This window comes from Sorex fumeus, unplaced genomic scaffold (genome assembly GCF_029834395.1).
Source record: "Sorex fumeus unplaced genomic scaffold, SorFum_2.1 ptg000047l, whole genome shotgun sequence".
Classification (NCBI taxonomy): Eukaryota; Metazoa; Chordata; class Mammalia; order Eulipotyphla; family Soricidae; genus Sorex; species Sorex fumeus.
Window position 1 is genome coordinate 16,503,199 of NW_026606104.1, and position 20,235 is coordinate 16,523,433.

Here is a 20,235-nt window from a genome sequence, read left to right on the forward strand (position 1 = left end):
GCGGACGGGCCCGGCACTCGCTTCCGGTTTCCGCCGGAGCCTGGAGTCGTTGCGCGCCGCCGTCATGGCAGCGGAGGAGAAGGACCCCCTGAGCTATTTCGCGGCTTACGGGAGCAGCAGCTCCGGCTCGTCGGGCGAGGAGGAGAACAGCGAGCCCGAGGAGACCCGCGACAGGGCCCCCGATGCGGCGGGGAAGCAGGCGGAGAAGCGGCTGCCGGGCCCCGACGAGCTGTTCCGGAGCGTGGCACGGCCGGCCTTCCTCTACAACCCGCTCAACAAGCAGATCGACTGGGAGAGGCGCGTGGTCAAAGCGCCCGAGGAGGTGAGACCCCCCCCCGCCCCCGCGGGTCCCGGCCGAGCCCCCAGCGCCCCCACCCGCAGCCACCGCCCCCTCCCGCCCCGGGGAGCCCGGGCCCCCTGCCCCCCCGCCGGGTGGGTGCCAGGGCCGCCCGCCGACGCCCCCACCTCCGAGCTCGGTGCCCCGACCCCGCGCGGCCAGGACTAACGGTGGTGACTCCCCCGCCCCCCGCTGCAGCTGCTCCCCGAGACCCCTTCCCTTTGACGCCGGAGCTACCCGCGCTGCTGCCTCCGCGACAGCGTCTGCCGCAGCCTCCCGGAGGGTCAGCCTTGGCGTAGTAACTGACACTGGATTCTTCTTTTGGTAACTAAAAGTTCTGAGCTTTATTCGTGTAGGAAAAAAAAATACCCTTTGGCTTTGCATTTAACAACAGCCTTGTGGATGGAAAAAGATATTGTGTCTTTTAACCTAAAAGGAGAAAAAATATATATATTAAAAATTAAATTCAGCCGCAAGTACTAAACGACCTCTTAGGGAGGTGCATGTACAGCCCGACGGTAGGAGCGTCGGGTGGTCACGGCGCTTCTTCATGTGTTTGCTTGACAGCCTCCCAAGGAGTTCAGGATTTGGAAGTCCAGCTGTGTGCCACCCCCAGAAACATACTCAGCCGAGCGGAGGCCGCCACCGCCAGAGCTGGACATGGCCATAAAGTGGTCTAACATATATGAGGACAATGGCGATGACGCCCCCCAGAATGCTAAGAAAGCCAGGCTCTTACCAGAAGGGGAGGAGACAGTGGAATCTGGTAAGGCCATTCGGACGCCTGCGCAGCTTATGCTCAAAGCGCTCGAATGAAATTTGCATCTAGCCACTTAGCCTGCTGGGGTGGTGTTTGGATGTTAGAGAGGACCCTAAATAACCCAGGCTTGAACGTTGAAGTAGTGTCACAGTTGCCAGTGCGTACTGCTTGACCAAGGGTGCTTTATCAGTAGACCGATTGACTCTTGGATTCCTGTGATTGCTGCTGTACGGTGCTGAAGATACCTATATAGCAATAGGAAGGTGCTATCTTACCTTGTCTCAGACATAGTATGATTCCGTCTGACTTTGACCGTAAGTAGTCACAGTAATCCCTGCTCTTTACTCCCCTATCCATTCCATCCTTCACACTGTAGCTAGTGTCTTTCTTTCTTTCTTTCTTTCTTTCCTTCCTTCCTTCCTTCCTTCCTTCCTTCCTTCCTTCCTTTTTTTCTGGTCACAACCGTTGATATTCAGGGGTTACTCCTGGCTTTGAACTCAGGAAATTGTTCATGGCGGTGCTTGGGAGATCATATGGGATGCTAGGAATCGAACCCACATGGTGCTTGTGCGAGGCAAGCTCCTTACGCACTATACTGTATCTCAGCCCTTAGTGTTTTTGCTGATAATGCAACTCACCTGCACTAAATGCTTACCCAGCAGAAGCAAAAGCCTTCCATGCTTCTTTCTCCACCCTTTTAAAATACTTGAAGGTCTTGAAATTTAGAATTGAATAGATCATGCTATTTTGTAGTTCCACGCCTCTCCATGAGTTCAAACCTCATGCCTTTCAACATATGTTTTACCTAAATCTGGAGTGTTCTTCCCACCTTCTTTTGATTTGTACCTTTTTTCAAAATGCAACTCAAAAAATACCTCCACTATCTCCTCCCTTTCTCTTCTCTCTACGTTGTATGTACGTGTGAATACTGTTGATTGCACTTAAACCTTTCATGTGATCATTTGCACATGAACCTTTTAAGTTCCTAAAACAGCAAGGTTCAGGTACTGTTGTTCATCATTACCCATTTAGTGACTAGTTGTTAAGCAACCTGTTTTGGACAACATTTTTATATAAGTGCATACCCATTTTATTAAATATACTTTGTTTGGTTTTTGTTTTCGGAAGAGCCTGGCAAGCTACCCGTGGCATATTCAATATGCCAAAAACAGTAACAATAACCTTTCTCATTCCCCTGACCCTGAAAGAGCCTCCAATACGGCAGCATTGGGAAAATCGAGTAAGGAGGGACCGCCAGAATCACAGGGCTGGGACGAATGGAGACATTACTGGTGCCCGCTCGAGTAAATTGATGAATAACGGGATGGGAGTGTTACAGTTTTTTGTTTTGGGTGGTGCTCAGGCCTTATCCCTGGTTCTGCCCTCAGAGATTACTCTTGGTGGTGCTCGGGGGACCATATGGGATGCCAGGGACCAAACCCTGGTCAGCCAACTACAAGGCCCATGCTCTACCTGCTGTACTATTGCTCTTGTCTCATGTTAAATAGATTTCTAATTTTTCCATAGTACCAGAAGACCTTTTTAAACTTAAAAAAAAATGGCGGATATTTGGACCACACCCAGCTATGCTTACTCCTGACTTTACCCTCAGGGATCACTATGGGGGCTCTAGGGACCATATGTGGTGCTGAGGATCCAACCCAAATCTGCTGTGTGCAAAGCGAGTGACCTACTCACTGTACTATTGCTCCAGCCCTTACCTCCTTTTAAAAATGGTGTAGATAATTCAATGAAAAAAGTAACTAATAGTAAATTTTCCACCAGGCTTGATTCTTGGTACTTTTAATTTTCCATCACTGATTTGCCAGTGTTGATTTACCAGTGTGGACTAGAAGTCACTGAAGACGGCACATCTTCAGTATGGCATCATCATCCACAATGAAATGGGCATTTATCAGACTTCATTTTATATTATTAATAAAAGTACTTGTGCATAGTCTTTAAATCTTATAACAGTTTTTGAAATCAGATAGCGATTATCTGTAAGAGATCTTAAATGATGTTTACACATCATTTTAGACCAAATTAAGTTTTCTGACTTATTACTCTTAGCAACCTGTTGTAGGCATTATACTCTATTTGTTCTATTTTGCAGTCAAGAAAGCAGTGTCAGATTTAACAGGCTCCCTAAAAAATATACACAACTAGAAGGAGGCAGAATGACTTCCCAAGATGGTCAAGGTGCTTGCCTTGAGCACAATTGGTGGTCTCACAATTGGTTGATCCCTGGAAATGTATTTGGTCTCTCCAAGCACCAGAGGGGTAATCCAGTTCTGACCAATTACACCACCACTTGTGACCCTAAAACAAAACAAAAAAGATGAAGAAAACTTGAGATGTTTAATATGGTGCCTTATTATATTGATGTTTACTTTTGGTTTTCCAAACTGGAATGCTTGAGAAATCTCGTAGAAAGAGTGGCAGTAAGGGCACTGGAATTTATATTCAAACTAGGTGCCATAGGCTGGTGCTCTACTGTTTTTCCCTGTAGGGAAAAGGCCTGGATTCGTAGTAGGACAAAGAAGCAAAGAGAGCTACCATTTTTCTAATTGCCTATTGAGTTTGGTTAGGAGGTATTAAGTATATGATAAATAAGACTACTGTATCCAGAGATAATTTCTGTGCTTTTGATCATGATGGTACTACGTCAGAAATGAACATAGATGACTTTTTTACAAAAGGACCAAGTCCAGTGCTCAGCCACTTAAAATCAGCTGAATCATATGTTTAAATGATAATCCTGTGAACTTTAATATTTATCTTGAAGTTGGTTATTGATTATGACTTTTTTAAACAAGTATCTTCCTTTTCAGAAGTGATACTGGTATTTTTAAACTCCTGGAAAATCAGTTTCCCTAATTTTTTTCTTTATATTACATTTTTCTGAAGTACTGTGATTCACAGTATTTGATATTTACAGAATATGGCAGCTTTATGTACTGTGCCATCACTACACCCTTCACCCTCCTGCAGTCTCCCAAAGGTCTTCCTGTCCCCCCACTATCTCCTCCTGCCCTGAAGTCATTTTCTTTGGACCAACTCTGGTTGCCAGACATTTTTATGCCTCTTTTTAAAAAAAAAAATCTGTATTTCGTGAAAATCATACTCTGAAATTACAAAATATCTAGATTATCAAAGTTGTCATTTTTTCCTTTCCATTTTTTGACAACCTGTTTGTTCTTTTTTTTTTTTTTTTTTTTGCTTTTATTTTTTGTTTGTGTTGGTTTTTGAGCCATACCCATCAGTGTTCAGGTCTTACTCCTGGCTCTGCACTCAGGGATCACTCAGTGATCAGCTCCAAAGACCGTGTGGGGTACCAAGAATCTAACCCATGTTGGCCACATTCAAGGCATTTTCCCTGCCCATCCAGACATTTGGTCTTTTTTTTGGCTGGCTATCTTTTCCCAGATGTTTCTTCTTCTTTAGTAGTTGGAAAATATAATGGTTAGAACTAGACATGGTAGAGTTTTAAACCTTACATTCATAATGAAAGCCTAGTTATGATAACTGCTTTTTAAGGACAATTTAAAAAAGCTTATATTAATACTTTAAACTTAGCTCCAATGACAAATGTCATAACAGAAAAATGGTGTTTTCGTTAGTATGCCTGCAGTACTGAACTCTGCTTTGCTTTGTGGTGGTGCCAGTGACGGATCCCCGTCCCATGCATGCAATACATGTCCTTTATTTTGCCACTTATTCACATCTCTATGAAGTAGAAACTTGACTCAAGTGTGAAATAGATGAATGAACATTCATGTGTTTTCCTGCACCTTAAGGTAGTTCCTTATTATGTCACTAGATGGCAATAGCTCTTTTGGTCAAGTCACAGATGGGACACTACTTTTCTAAGCTTAGTTTGTGAGTTGTTCCTAGGTGTATGTTTTTATTGGTAGGTAGCAGTTTTAAAAAGAAATTTTTCAGGGCCAGGGAGATGGCCTAGCAAGCTGGAGCGCTTGCTTCCAGTGCAGGGGTCTAACCTGTCCAACCACAATTTAGGCACGTGCATGGTCCCCCAAGCACCACCAGGTGTGAAAGATAAACAAAAATTAAAATCTCAGGATCAACTTTTAAATACATACCAATGGTGGATTTTTCAGTAAAGTTAGAAATTATTTTCAAGTTTTATATTACCTCTACTAAGAATTATTTTAAAAGCATGCTGATACACTGCACTCCACAGGGAAAAAGTCTGTCTTGCTTGACTTTGTGCTATATCACTTGCTTTTTAATGCCAGCTAAACATGATGCATACATGGTAAAGTACTAATTCAAATTTAATTTCTAAATTCCTGGCTGAGTCATTGATCTGAATATATTTTATCTTTCTGCCTGCATGAATTCATTCTGTTCAGTGAAATACATGCATAACATCATTATCTTTTGTTTAAAGAAGAATAAAGATGAACTGCCTGCTTTTAATACTCCTTATTGTCAGTATTACAAAGGAAATACTGAACATGGTACACTCAGAAGAAGGGAATTTAAAGGTTTATGGTTTAAAATATATTTCCTCCATAGTTTGTCAACTGATGGTAATAATTTCCCTTTTTTTTAAAAAAAAAGGAAAGCCCTTTACAACATCAAAATATTTTATAAATTTCTATGATAGTTGTCAAAGTCTTGCATGTCCTTTAATCAAGAAAATAGTCAAAAGGTACAGTGAATTTTGTAATATCTTTTAAGTTTACATTTTATGATTCATACCATCTAGTACATGTTATTTATTTTAATAAGTTCTTTACATAAGTTCTTTTCAGGGAGTTGAGAATCTGTGTTTTATCAACTAGTGCTTGATTTTTTTTTTAATTTTTATTATTATTATTATCATTATTTTTTGCTTTTTTGGGTCACACCCGGTGATGCACAGGGGTTACTCCTGGCTCCGTATTCAGGAGTTACTCCTGGCAGTGCTCAGGGGACCATGTGGGATGCTGGGAATCAAACCCGGGTCAGCTGCATGCAAGGCAAACGCCCTACCCACTGTGCTATCACTCCAGCCCCAGTGCTTGGGTTTTTTAAAATTTTTTTTAGTTGAATACGAAACAGTTCACTTTATCAAGTTTGGCATTGTTCCTAGGAATTGGAATTTTTTTGTGGCTACAGATGACTAATAACATTTTAGAAAAATATAAAGGACATGATTTTAATGTAAGATTCTTGTGTATCCTTTTTCTCCTAAGTTCTTCATAGAATGAGTCTTACTATTTCATTTGAATGCCCTGAATCTCCTAGGAGTGAAGGCAGTTCAGAACTAACTCCTTAAGAAAAAATTGGAAATAGGAACTCAGTGAAATAGTTTTACATTTTAACACTTTACACCTCAACATATACACCTCATGAATACATACATATACATATATGTATATGTATAAGGGGCTGGAGTGATAGCATAGCGGGTAGAGCGTTTGCCTTACACGCAGCCGACCAGGGTTTGATTCCTCTGGCTCTCTCGGAGAACCCGGCAAGCTATTGAGAGTATCCCACCCATACGGCAGAGCCTAGCAAACTACCCGTGGTGTATTCAACATGCCAAAAACAGTAACAACAAGTCTCATAATAGAGACGTTACTGGTGCCCGCTCCAGCAAATCGATGAACAATGGGAAGACAGTGCTACAATGCGCTCTCTCTCTCTCTCTCTCTCTCTCTCTCTCGATACACACACATATATATATATATATATATATATATATATATATATATACATCCCACTGCACTGACCACCAAAGTTCCACTGCCATTCATACTGATAGATTGACCTCTTTCCTCTCTGTCTACTCAAACTGCAAGGATGGGAGAGGGGTAAGAACAGGAAGGGGGTTGTTTAGGTGGGGGCTAGTGGAGTGGAAGAAACAAAGTAGATTGAAAGGATGGCTAATGGCCATCTTTGACTTTTGCATAAAAGAATGGAATGTGCAGGATCTGAGCCATAGTACAGTGGGTAGGATGTTTGCCTTGCACATGGCTGACTTGGGCTCAATCCCCAGCATCCCATATGGTATGCTGAGTACTGCTAGGAGTAATTCCTGAGTGCAGAGCCAGGAGTAACCCCTGAGCATCACCAGGTATGACCCAAAAAGAAAGAAAAAAATGGAATATTGTCCTTTTCTACAAAGTATAGATTGTAAATTTCACTTTCTTTTTTAAATTTTTAATTGACTCACCGTGAGATACAGTTACAAAGCTTTCATGATTGAGTTTGTCATACAGTGATCAAATACCCATCCCTCCACCAGTGTCCCCAGTATTCCTACCACCGCAACCCCTGTCCACCCCATCCCCTGCCTCTGTGGCAGGCATCTTCTTAACTCTCTCTAGATTGTATATTTTAATATTCATGCTGTCACTGTCACTGTCCTCCCGTTGTTCATCGATTTGCTCAAGCGGGCCCAGTAACTTTGTGAGACTTGTTATTGTGTTTGGCATATAGAATACGTCACGGGAAGCTTGCCAGGCTTTGCCCCGTGGGCAAGTTACTCTCAAAAGCTTGCTGTGCTCTCAGAGAGGGGCGGAGGAATTGAACTTGGGTCGGCTGTGTTGGCCATGTGCAAAGCAAATGCCGTACCTGTATTTCTAAGATTCCTTGTTTTCTTTTCTCTTTTTTTAATTCATCTGGGGCAGCATTTTAAGAATAAAGGTGATTTCTCATTTTAAGCCATATTAATCTAGCATTAAAAGACCTCTGAATTTTGTGTACTACTGCAATTGAAATTATTACTTGAACTTTAAAATCAAGAGTTATTTTCCACTTTACTTTTTTTAACCCAACCTATGATGAATGCTGTTACTTATTTCAATTTTCAAAGCAGAGTTTCGAATGTTGTCTGGTATTAAGTGTGCACATTGATAACTGTTCTTGACCTTTCTTTCCTACTTAAAGAAGAAATGTGTCTTCTATCATTTTTAAACCCTATTCCTCCAAAATTTTATTAAAAATCTTTCATAAATTATTCAATCATTTTTGGGAAAATAGTGGGCATTTAATATTTTGACATAGTTTCAGGTAATCAACATAATGACTTTTCAGAGAGAGAAGGACAAATATTGATTGGTCCCACTGGTATATACAAAGAGAGAAAAGAAAGGAATAGACCATTATAGAACAAACGCTTGTAATACAAGGCCAAGGCAATTCCCTTGGCTTTATATTACAAAACTCAGATTACCAAATAGTAGGGAGGAGAAGAGAGGGAATGAAGGGATGAACAAAAAGTAGACTTTAAAGTTTTGGGCACTGGTGGTAGTGAGGTATGGTAACTACATTAAAAACTAGAAAGTTTTTAAGTATGTTGCCTAGAGCATAATAATAAATTTTAGGAAACATAATGACTATATCTATGAAATGACTGAAATACCACAATGTCTACTTAACATCCATCTTTGACAGAAAGCTTAAGGGCCTGGCGTATTTGGGTAGCTCCTTATGCTGTCAAACGTCACCCAGAAACATAAACAGCTACACCACACATAGACATTCTTTTCTGTGGAGTAAGAACTTAGAAGCTCTAATTAACAACTTTCAAGTATATGCTTAATAGTATTAGTAACTATTTAGTTCCTCTTACCCAAAACTTTAAACTGGATTTTTTTGTGTTTAGTTGGGAAACTTTGAAAGAGTTAATAAAAGTGATCATTTTTCCATAAGGTCAATGAAGTTTTGATACCTAACCTTCTAAAAAACTTACTCATTGAAATTCTTTCTTTTCTATTTAAAGATGATGAAAAAAATGAGCATACTTCTAAAAAGCGCAAAATAGAACCAGGAGAACAAGCCAAGAAGAAAAAATAGAAAACAACAAATAATGCGATTCTATGGACTCTGAAGCTTGTTGAAATGGTTTTGGGGACAGATTAAGTTGATACTGATAAGTTATTATTACACAACATCTCCATGAAAATGCAAGCTAATAATAAGTATTGCTGCAGGAACTTTACATTTTAGAATTCGTTTTTATTTAAAACTTACGTGTATTTAAAATTCAAATGGTGACTTGTGATTGATTGTGAAATTGACGGTTGGAAGCATCCTTGCTGTCCATGATTGGTGATGTGTTTGGAGAGTTTTGTCACTTGTTGACATGCCAATATACTATGAACCTTTTATAAAGGAATATATTTTTAAAGTAAATATATTGTAATGTACTGTGAATTTGTAGGGTGCTTTACAACAGTGTTTATACAGTGTATATAGATCATGGAAATAAAATTATTCACTATTAGTATTACTGCATAACAAACATTTGAATATTTGTGACAAGTACCATTTGCCATATTATGTTTCAAATTGTAGTAGTAGATATTACTACTTAAGGGAGTGCCTCCTGCATTCCAGGTGCTTTGTGTTACTTCAATCCTCAGACTACCCACTAAAGCAATATATTAACCCTAATATATTATAATAGAGATTAATTTTTCTTCCTAATGAGAGATGTATATGAAATTTGACTCATGACTCTGATTTTAAAATCATACACTAGCTCATTTATCTATGCACCGCTCAAAATTTAACTGCTGTTGCCATCTCTTCCAGCTGCTCTTCTGGGATAGTAGATCTTCACTGATTGTAGTACTGTACTTGTCAGGAATATCTAATACCATGATTATTCACTGAATGTCCACTAGTTTACTGAAGATAAGGATCTTATGCAAGTCTATCAAAATACAAGACGCAGTCTATCAAAATACAAGACGCAGTTAAAAGGAGAAATTTTTTTCTTACTCCCCAAAAAGAAAATTTTAAATAAACAAGTGTCCTCACCTATACAATATTTGGAACATACTTAAATGAAAAATGTGTTTATCTGAAGTTCACATTTAACTGAGCATCCTGTGTTTTATCTGGTAATCCTACATGTTCTTTTCTGCCCAGATTCTATTTTTTTTTCTTCCAGATTCTATTTTTAATGTGTCATATGTAATAGTACATAAGAAAATGAGCAAGAGGTAATCAGGAAGACATTCTTTAATTTGAATTTTACAGTTTGAAGTGCAGTGTAGTTGTTTGCAGTATCTCGATTAAAAAGAGGATCAGACATTCAATCTTTTCAGGATTCTTGGATCTGTTAGATTTAAGAGTTAATGCATAAGTCTACTATACATAAAATGTATAAGAAAAATTAAAGACATCTGTCTTTGAGTTTTTTTTTTAAAAAAAAAAACCTCAGTGTAATTGTTTTCCCTCAGAAAGACTGTCTTTTGAAAAAACTATGAAGTTTTAGTTGGGAATGTGGAGTGAGTAGCGTGAAATATGTAAGGCAGTAAAGTGATTATTCCAGCATGGTATTTTGCAGAATAATGAACAGGATCTATTCTATCTCATACTAAAAAACCAACTCTACAACTCCTAGTCCTTTAGGTTAGCAAATACCTAGGACCTGAAATTGTCGCTAGTTTCCCCTAACCCCACCCCCAGTTTACAGTCTGCCTCTATGGTTTGCAAACAGGTTCTGAAAGATTATCGTGTAAATCACTACCTCTGTTCAGCACTCAGTTCTTGTCCAAAGTGTTCATTTCTGACTCTCATTGTCATAGTGGTCCCTTCACTTTCCTAGCCAAAAACAAATCCCATCCCTACTTGTAACAACTTTCCAAGGATGGGCCAGTCCTCCTGGCCCTCGTTTCTTCAGGCTGTTTTTAATGAATGAAAGGGAAGCATATTTAGAAAGAAAGACCCTAAACATATTGAAGTACTCTGATCTCACCATTTATATTTTCTTGGATTTTTTTTCAAATATACCCCAAAAAACAAAACAAGTAGCTTGTGGGTTACTTAATGTTTCATATACCTGATTAGAAAAAGAACTTGTGTTGTTGTTGTTGCTGTTTGATTCTGGGGCCACATTGGCGGTGCTTAGGGCTTAACTCCTGGCTCTGCACTCAAGGATCACTCCTGGTGGGACTCAGCACCATATGGGGTGCTGGAGATTGAATCTGGTCAGCCGTGTGCAATACCCTTCCCCCTGTACTTCAGCCCTGGGAAATGGACTTTCATTTCACCCTCGGCATCCATCACTACATTCGATTCTTATCCCCTTCAGAGACATCCTAGAACTGGTTTGTGAAACAAGTGTCCATGTGGGTACTGAGATAAGAAGCAGTTTGGTTCAGCTAGTGAAAATCCAGTGAGGAAGATATAAAAATCTTGTCGATAAGGAAAGTCCTCTGTCCTTGTTGCTTTCCTTTTTAGAGAAGCAAGACACTTGGTAATGGGATTCTTTCCTTAATTGAGATATGAATCTTCAGCTATATCAGCATGAAGTACTTGTGCAAAAATAGCCCTTTTTGGGGGGGGGAACAACCTAAACGTTTGTGGTCTGTATTTTAAATTTCAAGGTATAGACAACATGGGGTGTATCTTGGGCAAAGGGATGCTCTCAAGGGTGTTCAGGAGACTTGGAGACACCTCCCAGCAATTCTTAGAGATGTGGGGCGCCAAACCTATTGTTTAGGGGGCCATCTAGTGACAGGGATCAAACCATGGTTTGTACTGCCGTCAAGGGAAGCACCTTAAGAAACTCTGTACTATCTCTCTCCCGCTGCTTTCTTGGCACATAGAGCTCTAAGAAAAATATTTGACAAATCAGAGACAGTTACTACAAAATAGACACTGTTTCCTACCCACTAAAATACTACTATTACTTGAACTTGTTTGCAAATGCAGATGTGCAACTTTTGAAACTTTGAGGGGTGAGAAGATTGGGCTATACCCAAATGTGTTGGAGGCTATTCCAAGCTCTGTACTCAGGGGTTGCTCCAGGGATGCTCAGGACAGGGGTTCGTGGTGGTGGTGGTATGGTGGCAAGCATTGAATGGGAGTCACAAGCAAGATAAGCACCTTAAATCCTGTACTATGAGTCAGCTCCAACTCTTGAATCTAGCCTGACTACTGTAGAGAATTTTAATCACATAGTTGCTATTTCTTTTTAAACACTTAATGAGGTAAGCTTTATCATTGCGAAACCAGAGGATGGAATATAGGCCCATCAAGATGATACTTTCTACCCCACCAATGCTCCCTTAGTTGCCTTCAGAGTTCAGGCTAAAATCAGTATCCCATTTCGTGCAGAATTTATGGTGTATATATGAGGCTTGAGGTATTGTGATAAGAGCATGTGACCCACATTCATTTCTAGAAAACTTAGCAGCCTACAAGTGGAGTCAGACTGGCTCCAGTAAGATATCTAAATGAACTAAGGTGTTGGAAAGACAGAGGGATAGGGAAAAATTGATAGCAGTTAGTTGGATGTAATAGCCAAGACTGAGATTTTCCTTCATTGCAGACATTTATTTAACTTATTTTTCTTGGGGGCCACACCTGGGGGTGCTCACCAGAGCTTATTTCTGGCTCTGCACTCAAGGGTTACTCTCAAGTACTTTCACCTCTTGCTCTCTTTGTACAGAAATTCCATACATTCCTTCCAAAAGGTATTTACTTTCTAGCAAGCATTTTGGACTCTTCATTAAATTCAAAGGCTTTTTCTCTTCATTTTTCTTTAAATAAAAGAGTTCCCCCAACTTGAAGATTATTTGCATTTAATGAGAGAGAGAGTGATAGAGTGAGTGAGAGAGAGAGAGAGAGAGAGAGAGAGAGAGAGAGACTTTTGTTAATCACTGACTAGAAAATGTCTGCCACATAGCTGTCTCTCAGCATAAGTGCTAAATGCTGATGGTAAGCTGCTTTCTCATCTTCAACTTAGGCGTGATCCTTCAAAGCCCTGTGGTTTTATTTTGGGGCCACTCCCAGAACAGTTTAGGGATTGCTCCCGGTGGGGCTCAGGGAAACCATATAGGGTGCCAGGATCAAACCCAGGTCAACCAAGTGTAAGACAAATGCTCTACCACTGAACTATCTCTCCAGCCCTAAATGTTGACATTTTAAGCTTTTCTCCCAGGACCAGATTGCAACCCTGGTTCTCTGTTTCTTCCTTCTGATTCCATTTGTCCTGACTGCTTGGAATGCCATGTTGTTCTCTTTCATTCTTAGGTGTTCTCATCAGAATACTAGCTCCTGATGATCAATTCATGGCTACCACAACCAGTAACTGCTGATTCCCTACAGTGTGACTTTCCAGAATGTACTAATATAGCCCCAGATTTGTGTGTCCAATTCATTGCTACTCGGGTCTTATAGGCCCTTCACATCCTTTATATGTCCAAACCAAACATACTGTGTCAAGAACCTCATCATTATGGGCCTTGGAAATAACTGGTCTGGCCCCATGTTTTGCATATGGGTGACCTAGTTTCCATTCTTGGTACCTCAAGGACCGAGCACTGATCTGGGAGTCACTCTGGAACACCACCAGGTATGACAAAAAACAAAATATCACCTATGTATTTTTTATATATTTTATATATTTTTTCTGGTTAATGGCTTCAACATAAACTCTGCTGTACTTCCCATCATATATATTTGATAAATAAATCCTGAGGGTTTTCTTCCCTCCTCTACACCTAATCTAGTCCAACATCAAAAAATTTAAAATTTCTCAAACAGGCTACTTAGTTTCGAAGTGTTGTGCCTTTGCTTGTACCATTTGCTTGGTCTGGCTCTAATACTGTCTTTTCAGTAAACCCTACTTTAATCCCTCCTTTATGTAAATTATTCTGTCTGGATTTTCACTGTACATTTGTTGCTGTTCTCCAGGATCAGTTCTAAAGAGATACCTGATATTTAGGGTGCATATTACAAGCCAGGTATTGTTCTTGGTGCTTTCCACATATTAACTCACTTAATTTGGTGAGGTAGGAATTATTACCACTCCACATGGTCCCCAGGTGTGGCCCTAAAATGAACTAAAAAAAATTCTTTTTTATTAGATCAGGGAAATAGCACAAATAACTGAAGCACATACCCTTCATATGCAAGACCCAAAATGGGATCTGTAACATCACATGACCCTTTGAACTCTGCTGGGTGAATAATTGATGGCCTCAGCACCACTGGACAGAAGCACTGGGTATGAATGTAGTAAGCTAAGGTATATCAGTAGTAAGCCTAAGCCCCAGGCACTGCTGGGAGGTCTCCCGCAAAGAAGAAGAAAGGAAGAAGAAAAGGAAGGGAGGGAGCGAGGGTGGGGGTCATGTTTCTAGAAGACACTGTTGACCAAAAATAATTAGGTTGCAGTATAATCAAGAAAGCATATATTCAAGAATAGGGACTCTAAGGGGCGGGGAGATTTCCAAAAGTTTAAGTGCATAGTTGGCATGCAGAAGCTCCCAGTTTGACCCATGTCACTGCATGGTGCCCCAGCACTGCCTGGAATGGCCCCCGAGCACTATGAGTGTGATTTTAAAATGAAAATATGAATGGACAGGAGTGACAGCAGAGGAGCTAAGTTGCTTGTCTTGCATGCAGTGAATCCTGGTGCAAACCTGGTTCAAATCTGGCACCATACATGGTCCCCCAAACACCACCAGGGGTCAGTACTAAGCACAGAGCCAAATATAGCCCCTGACCACAGTTGGGTATGGCCCAAATTCCTCACCCCCCCCACACCTCCACAGTACCCTAAAAAATGAACAAGAACAGCAAAAATGAATAGAGATCATGATTTAGGTCTACAGCCAACAGGTCTGTTCAAGGTTTGTAGTACCTCAACTGGGAATGGGCTTTTCTGTTTATTGTTGTTATTCCCAGCAGGGCTCAAGGAATCAGGACGTGCTGGGGATGGAAGCAGGGCTCCCAGTGTACTCAAGCCCCTTAGCCATCACTCTGGATCCCCAGATGATGTTCGTAAGCTCTCAATCAGGTTTAAAGTGAGCAAATTTTTGTAAGTTTATTTGGGGTGCAGTGATTTGCAATATTGACAGGGCTTTATGCTCACAACTTTCTAACATCTCACTCTCCACCAGAGTGTCTGTTTTGGAATAGATACTTTTTTTTTTTAAGTTAAATTATCTTTTTTTTTCATAGTTACAAAGTTGTTCATGATTGGCTTTCAGTCATACAATGTTCCAACATCCATCCCTTCATCTCTTCACCATTTCCCACCACCAATGTCTCCAGTTTCTTCCTATCCCCCACTCCCGTCAGCCACCTGCCTGTATGGATTTTTTTTTTTTTTTTTTTTTTTTTTTTGCTTTTTGGGTTACACCCGGCGATGCAGGGGTTGCTCCTGGCTTTGCACTCGGGAATTACTCCTGGCAGTGCTCAGGGAACCATATGGGTTGCTAGGGATTGAACCCAGGTCAGCCGCATGCAAATCAAACGCCCTACCTGTTGTGCTATTGCTCCAGCCCTGTGAAAACTTTTTAAATGGTGAATTGAGAAAGTAGTCTGAGCTTGTGCCATTTGGTTTTGAACTCTTTTGGATTATTAAGTTTATTTGTTTTTATATAATTGACTAAAGTAAATTATATTAATTTTTATAACTGATTTATGTGGTGGTCTTCGAAGCCCTCAGTGTGGGGTCTTTTGTGATAATCAGTCATGGTCTCCTATACTTTCCTCAAATGAAGAGAAAACAGAATGACGGGGTGGGGCGTGATGGGAGAGAACCTGGGGATACTGGTGCTGTGAAATGTACACTGGTGGAAGGACGGGTGTTGGAATACTGTATGACTGAAATCCAATTATGAATGGCTTTGTAATGCTCTAAAAATCACTTGATCACTTGACATCCCGTTACTCATCGATTTGCTCGAGTGAGCGCCACTAACGTCTCCATTCGTCCCTGTCACGTGCAGTGTAGCCCAATGGCATCTGCTCGCTTCAGGAACACGAAGAGCCTCAAACCAATCGTTCAAGGTCTTGACAGGAAAGTCTGAGCATCTCGTAGGTGGGTGGCCACGCAATCTTTTGATGTCCTGTGGAATCCAGTCGGTAATGGCTCTAGTCCAGTGGTCGTCTCCAAATCTCATCACGTGTCCAGCCCATCTGATTTTTGACGCCTTGGCAAACAAGACAGTGTCCCTGATTCTTGCCTGTCAACAGAGGTTGGAACTCTGGATTCTTTCTCTCATTTGAGTGAAGCGTGATACTCCAAGTATAGCTCTTTCAATTCCTTTTGGGAGACCCACTCTACCTCCACTACCTCCACTACCTCCACTACCTCCAACTATCCAGACGCCGCCATACTCCAGGCCACTTTCCAGATGTGTAGGCCTAGACTCATGCACGAGTGAAGCCCCACAGAAACATGTAGGCGGAACTCTGTGACCTTGGACTCCAGGCTCAACAGACCCGGAAACAGAGATCCTCTGCCTGCTCCCACCAATCTCTGGCCACCAAGGAATTAAAACCTGAAGCCCCACCCTATCCTGCCCTGTCTGCTTCCACCAACCTCTGGCGATTCAGGGATTCCACACAGAAGACCCACCCTACCGATACCAGAAAAATACCTCACCGGCAGACCCCATTACCTCCACTACCTTCACTACCCAGCTGCCACCACGCTCCAGGACTCTTTCTGGACACATCATAAGACATTTAATACCCAAATTCCAGGATTGCCACACTATATTTGATAGAGTTCGAATGGTTTGAACCATTGGAACACCTGCAAGGGTTATTAGAGGCCTCCCTAAAAGTCTCTTTTCTTCTCGGAGAGCCTGGCAAACTACCGAGAATATTCTGCCCACACGGCAGAGCCTGGCAAGCTATCTGTGGCGTATTCGATATGCCAAAGCCAGTAAATACAATGGGTCTCACTCATCCCCCTGCCCTGAAAGAGCTCTAAAAATAAATAAATAAAAGTTTTTTAAAAATTAAAAATAAAATAATGCACAGGCAGGGGGAGGGTGAGGGTGGGGGGTATATTGGGGTTCTTGGTGGTGGAAAATGTGCACTGATGAAGGGATAGGTGTTTGATCATTGTGTGACTGAGACTTAAACCTGAAAGCTTTGTAACTGTTCTTGCGGTGATTCAATAAATAAATAATAAAAAAAATTAAATAAAATTAAATAATGAATTCAGGTTAAAAAATTTAAATAAATAAATAAAAATATATAGCTTCTGAAGTGAGGGGGGGAAAAGTCAGTCTGCACTTAGCAACTCTTCCCCTGAGCTCACAACACACAACACAGCAGTTAGAACAGGTGGCATCTGTTTGACTGAAAGAACTCCCCCCCAACAAAAAAATAGTTTCCTCAACACCAGAGGATGTAAGTGTTCAAATGATTTTTAATTCAAACCAATTCACTAGCCAGAGGAATAACATTTGTATAATACTCCAGAAACATTTTTCTGATAAATTCCTGTGAAGTAAAATCAATAGGGTCTGGAGAGATAGCACAGCGGGTAGGGCGTTTGCCTTGCACGTGGCCGACCCGGGTTCGACTCCCAGCGTCCCATATGGTCCCCGAGCACCGCCAGGAGTAATTCTTGAGTGCAGAGCCAGGAGTAACCCCTGAGCATTGCTGGGTGTGACCCAAGAAGCAAAAAACAAAAAGTAAAATCAATAAATGTTTTGGGGAAAATGAATATATGTTTCAACGACACTGTAGACCTAAATTAATTTGAATGGCCAGAGTGATAGCACAGTAGGTAGGCTGTTTGCCTTGCACGATTGCTCTGTCCCTTTTGGAGAGCCCAGCAAGCTACCGAGAGTATCCTACCCGGATGGCAGGGTCTAGCAAGCTCCCTGTGACATATTCAATATGCCAAAAAAAAAAAAGTAACAACGTGCCTCACAATGGAGATGTTACTGGTGCCTGCTCAAGCAAATCAATGAACAACGGGAGGACAGTGCTACAGTGCTAAGGTCATAGTGCTGAGGAGCCCAGGCCTGCTCATGATTAACAAGTTGTTCAGACAAGTATGAGGCCCTAAGTTTGATGCCCTGGGCAGCCCACATGCACCACATGTGGTTCCCTGTGGACCTGCTGCCTGGGAACTCCAGAGAGGTCTTAGAGCCAGTATGTGAACACCACAACCAAAGACGTACCAGCATGGAGACCAAGAATACAACCCTGATATATTTATATGAGACTACAGCGATCCTTGAGCACTGTGATCACAACGTGCATGAGCACTACCACTATGGCCATGCAACGTCATGGCAAACACCACAACCAAGTGTTGTGGCCCTGACAATGGGAATAGAGGTGGGGGGATGTATAGGGTTGAGAATATAGCCTTCTGCCTCTGAAAAAATGCATTTTTAAGGCCAGCGAGTTAGATCTGGCAGTTGGAATGCATGCTTTGTAATGCAGGAGTCCTGGGTTTGAGCACTTCTAGCAGTGATTTTCAAGCCCTGCACCAAGAGTTGCCCTCAAACACCACTGGGTATTGGCTCCCAATCAAAAATGTATTTTAATTTTCACTTATTTCTCATTGGCTACTTTTTTTTTTTCTGAATGGGGTAGGGACACACCTGGCCACGCTCAGGGCTTATTCCTGGTTCTGCATGCAAGAATCACTCCTGGCTGTGCTCAGGGACCCATATGGGATGCCAGGGACTGAATCAGGGTCAGCCGCATACAAGACAAATCAAGGTCTACATATTTTTAAGCAGGGAGAGGTAGCCTTAAGTTACGATTTTTGTCTCAAATGGCTTTCCTCTGATATTTCAAACTACAGCTCAGTTTAGAATCACAGCACCTGGGTGTGGGAAGGGCCATATGCACAGCCTTCCCAGAACCTAGGCATGCCTTTGACATGATCTCTTTATAAAACTTACAGGCAAGCCTGTGAAATGATAGGTTTCTAGACTGAATCTGAAAGGCCATTTCCTGTGTACCTGTCACATTAAGGTCCTCGGGGTCTGCAACCTCTCTCTTTATTTACTGTTTTCTGAAAAAGAAGAAACAGAATCTTGTGCATCATTGAAGTAAAAATGTAGCTCTATTCTGGGTATAATTACCTGTCTCTGTTTCTAAATGGGACCAAAACTCTAGCATCCTTCCTTGGTAGGCCTGGGAATTTGCAAAACATTTTTAAATTTAGAATTCCTGAAAGAGACAGCAGTGCACTAACAGAACAATTACTTCCAAGTAAAACAAAAATAACTTGTCTGCCAGCAAAACTACAAGCAAGCCAACTCAGAAATAACTGCCTTGAGACGCAGAAGCTGGGGGCACATTTCAAGACCCTATTTTTAGTTTTTGCTAATTCTCATTTTGGACACACACACACACACACACACACACACACGCACACACACAAAACATGATGGATCTATCTTACACTCAATAGAAGCCTCTTGCCCACTTATTATTTATGCCGTGTTCTGCCTAGAGGCCTTCCCCTCCAATCCTCTCCTAAGTACAAAAAGTGGCCTTAAAAACCTAAGCAGTAAAATTTATTCCCAAACATCTGGAATCCATATGTAAAATCTTGTAAGGCATAAACTCTTCTTTTTTTTTTTCCTTTTGATTTAGGCTTAATTACTTGAGCTCCAAATCCCCCTTACCCCTGCCTCCCTCCATACCAAACTAATTAGGGCAATTATCTGAGCCCTCCGTGGCTACAGATCTGTTAAAGCCTGTTATTGAGGTTAACAAATGAGAGGGTTAATTTCTCTAGACTGCTCCATAGTTGGGGAAGAAAGATAATAAGCCCTTATATTTGTAGGGTTCTTTTGAGTTTTCAAGCCCTTTTTTCTCTCCACCCAGCTGCCACCCAGGAGAAAGGCTTACTTTGGGGTTCCAGGCTGTCTGGAAACCTGAAGTAAGCAACTTAGTTCTGACCTGAAGCACTTGGAATTCAGTACCACGCATGAAAGTCCTCCCACGAGCTCTCCTGCTCTGCTGCTTGGATTGTGTGAAAAGGATTTTGGTACTTTTTCACTGAAGTAGATTTCTAGCTAGTCACCTCTGGCGCCTACTTGGAGATGTTGACTTAAAGCCTTAGACAGAAAGTGGCTTTTTAAAAAAGATAATGTGACCACTGCCCTGTGTACTTTTAGCTTACTTAGAAGTTGCTGAATTCATCCAGTCACTTTGGCTAATTATGAACTGCCAAGATTTTTCTATCCTTTTTCCACTTTTGTTTTACTGTAAAAGCAGCAGACAATCTACTCTATGTCAGTCTTGCTAAACCAAAGCTCCCATTTTAGTCTTTCGGCCTGGGAGGTTTTGGAGTTTTTCCCTTTTATTGGCTAGCAGCCTCATGGGTTTTTGTTATTTGCTGGATTTAATCCTAGGAGCATTAGGTAAAGGAGGATTAGATTTT

The 20,235-nt window shown here is 41.3% G+C and overlaps 1 protein-coding gene across 1 annotated transcript; it reads left to right on the forward strand.

Annotated features, from left to right (window-relative positions):
* On the forward strand, positions 1–10,260 carry CUNH1orf52 (chromosome unknown C1orf52 homolog). Its single transcript, XM_056122775.1, has 3 exons — positions 1–322; positions 905–1,103; positions 8,836–10,260. The coding sequence occupies exons 1-3, from the start codon at positions 65–67 to the stop codon at positions 8,907–8,909; spliced, it is 531 nt and encodes a 176-aa protein (XP_055978750.1). The 5' UTR covers positions 1–64; the 3' UTR covers positions 8,910–10,260.
* The last annotated feature ends 9,975 nt before the right edge of the window (positions 10,261–20,235 follow it).

What these genes read in the sequence shown, in the direction of transcription:
- CUNH1orf52 (XM_056122775.1), top strand. Translation starts at nt 65, where the DNA reads ATGGCAGCGGAGGAGAAGGACCCCCTGAGCTATTTCGCGGCTTACGGG. An exon ending in TGGTCAAAGCGCCCGAGGAG is followed by an intron (nt 323 to 904) that starts GTGAGACCCCCC and finishes TTTGCTTGACAG; the next exon opens with CCTCCCAAGGAGTTCAGGAT. An exon ending in GGAGGAGACAGTGGAATCTG is followed by an intron (nt 1,104 to 8,835) that starts GTAAGGCCATTC and finishes TTCTATTTAAAG; the next exon opens with ATGATGAAAAAAATGAGCAT.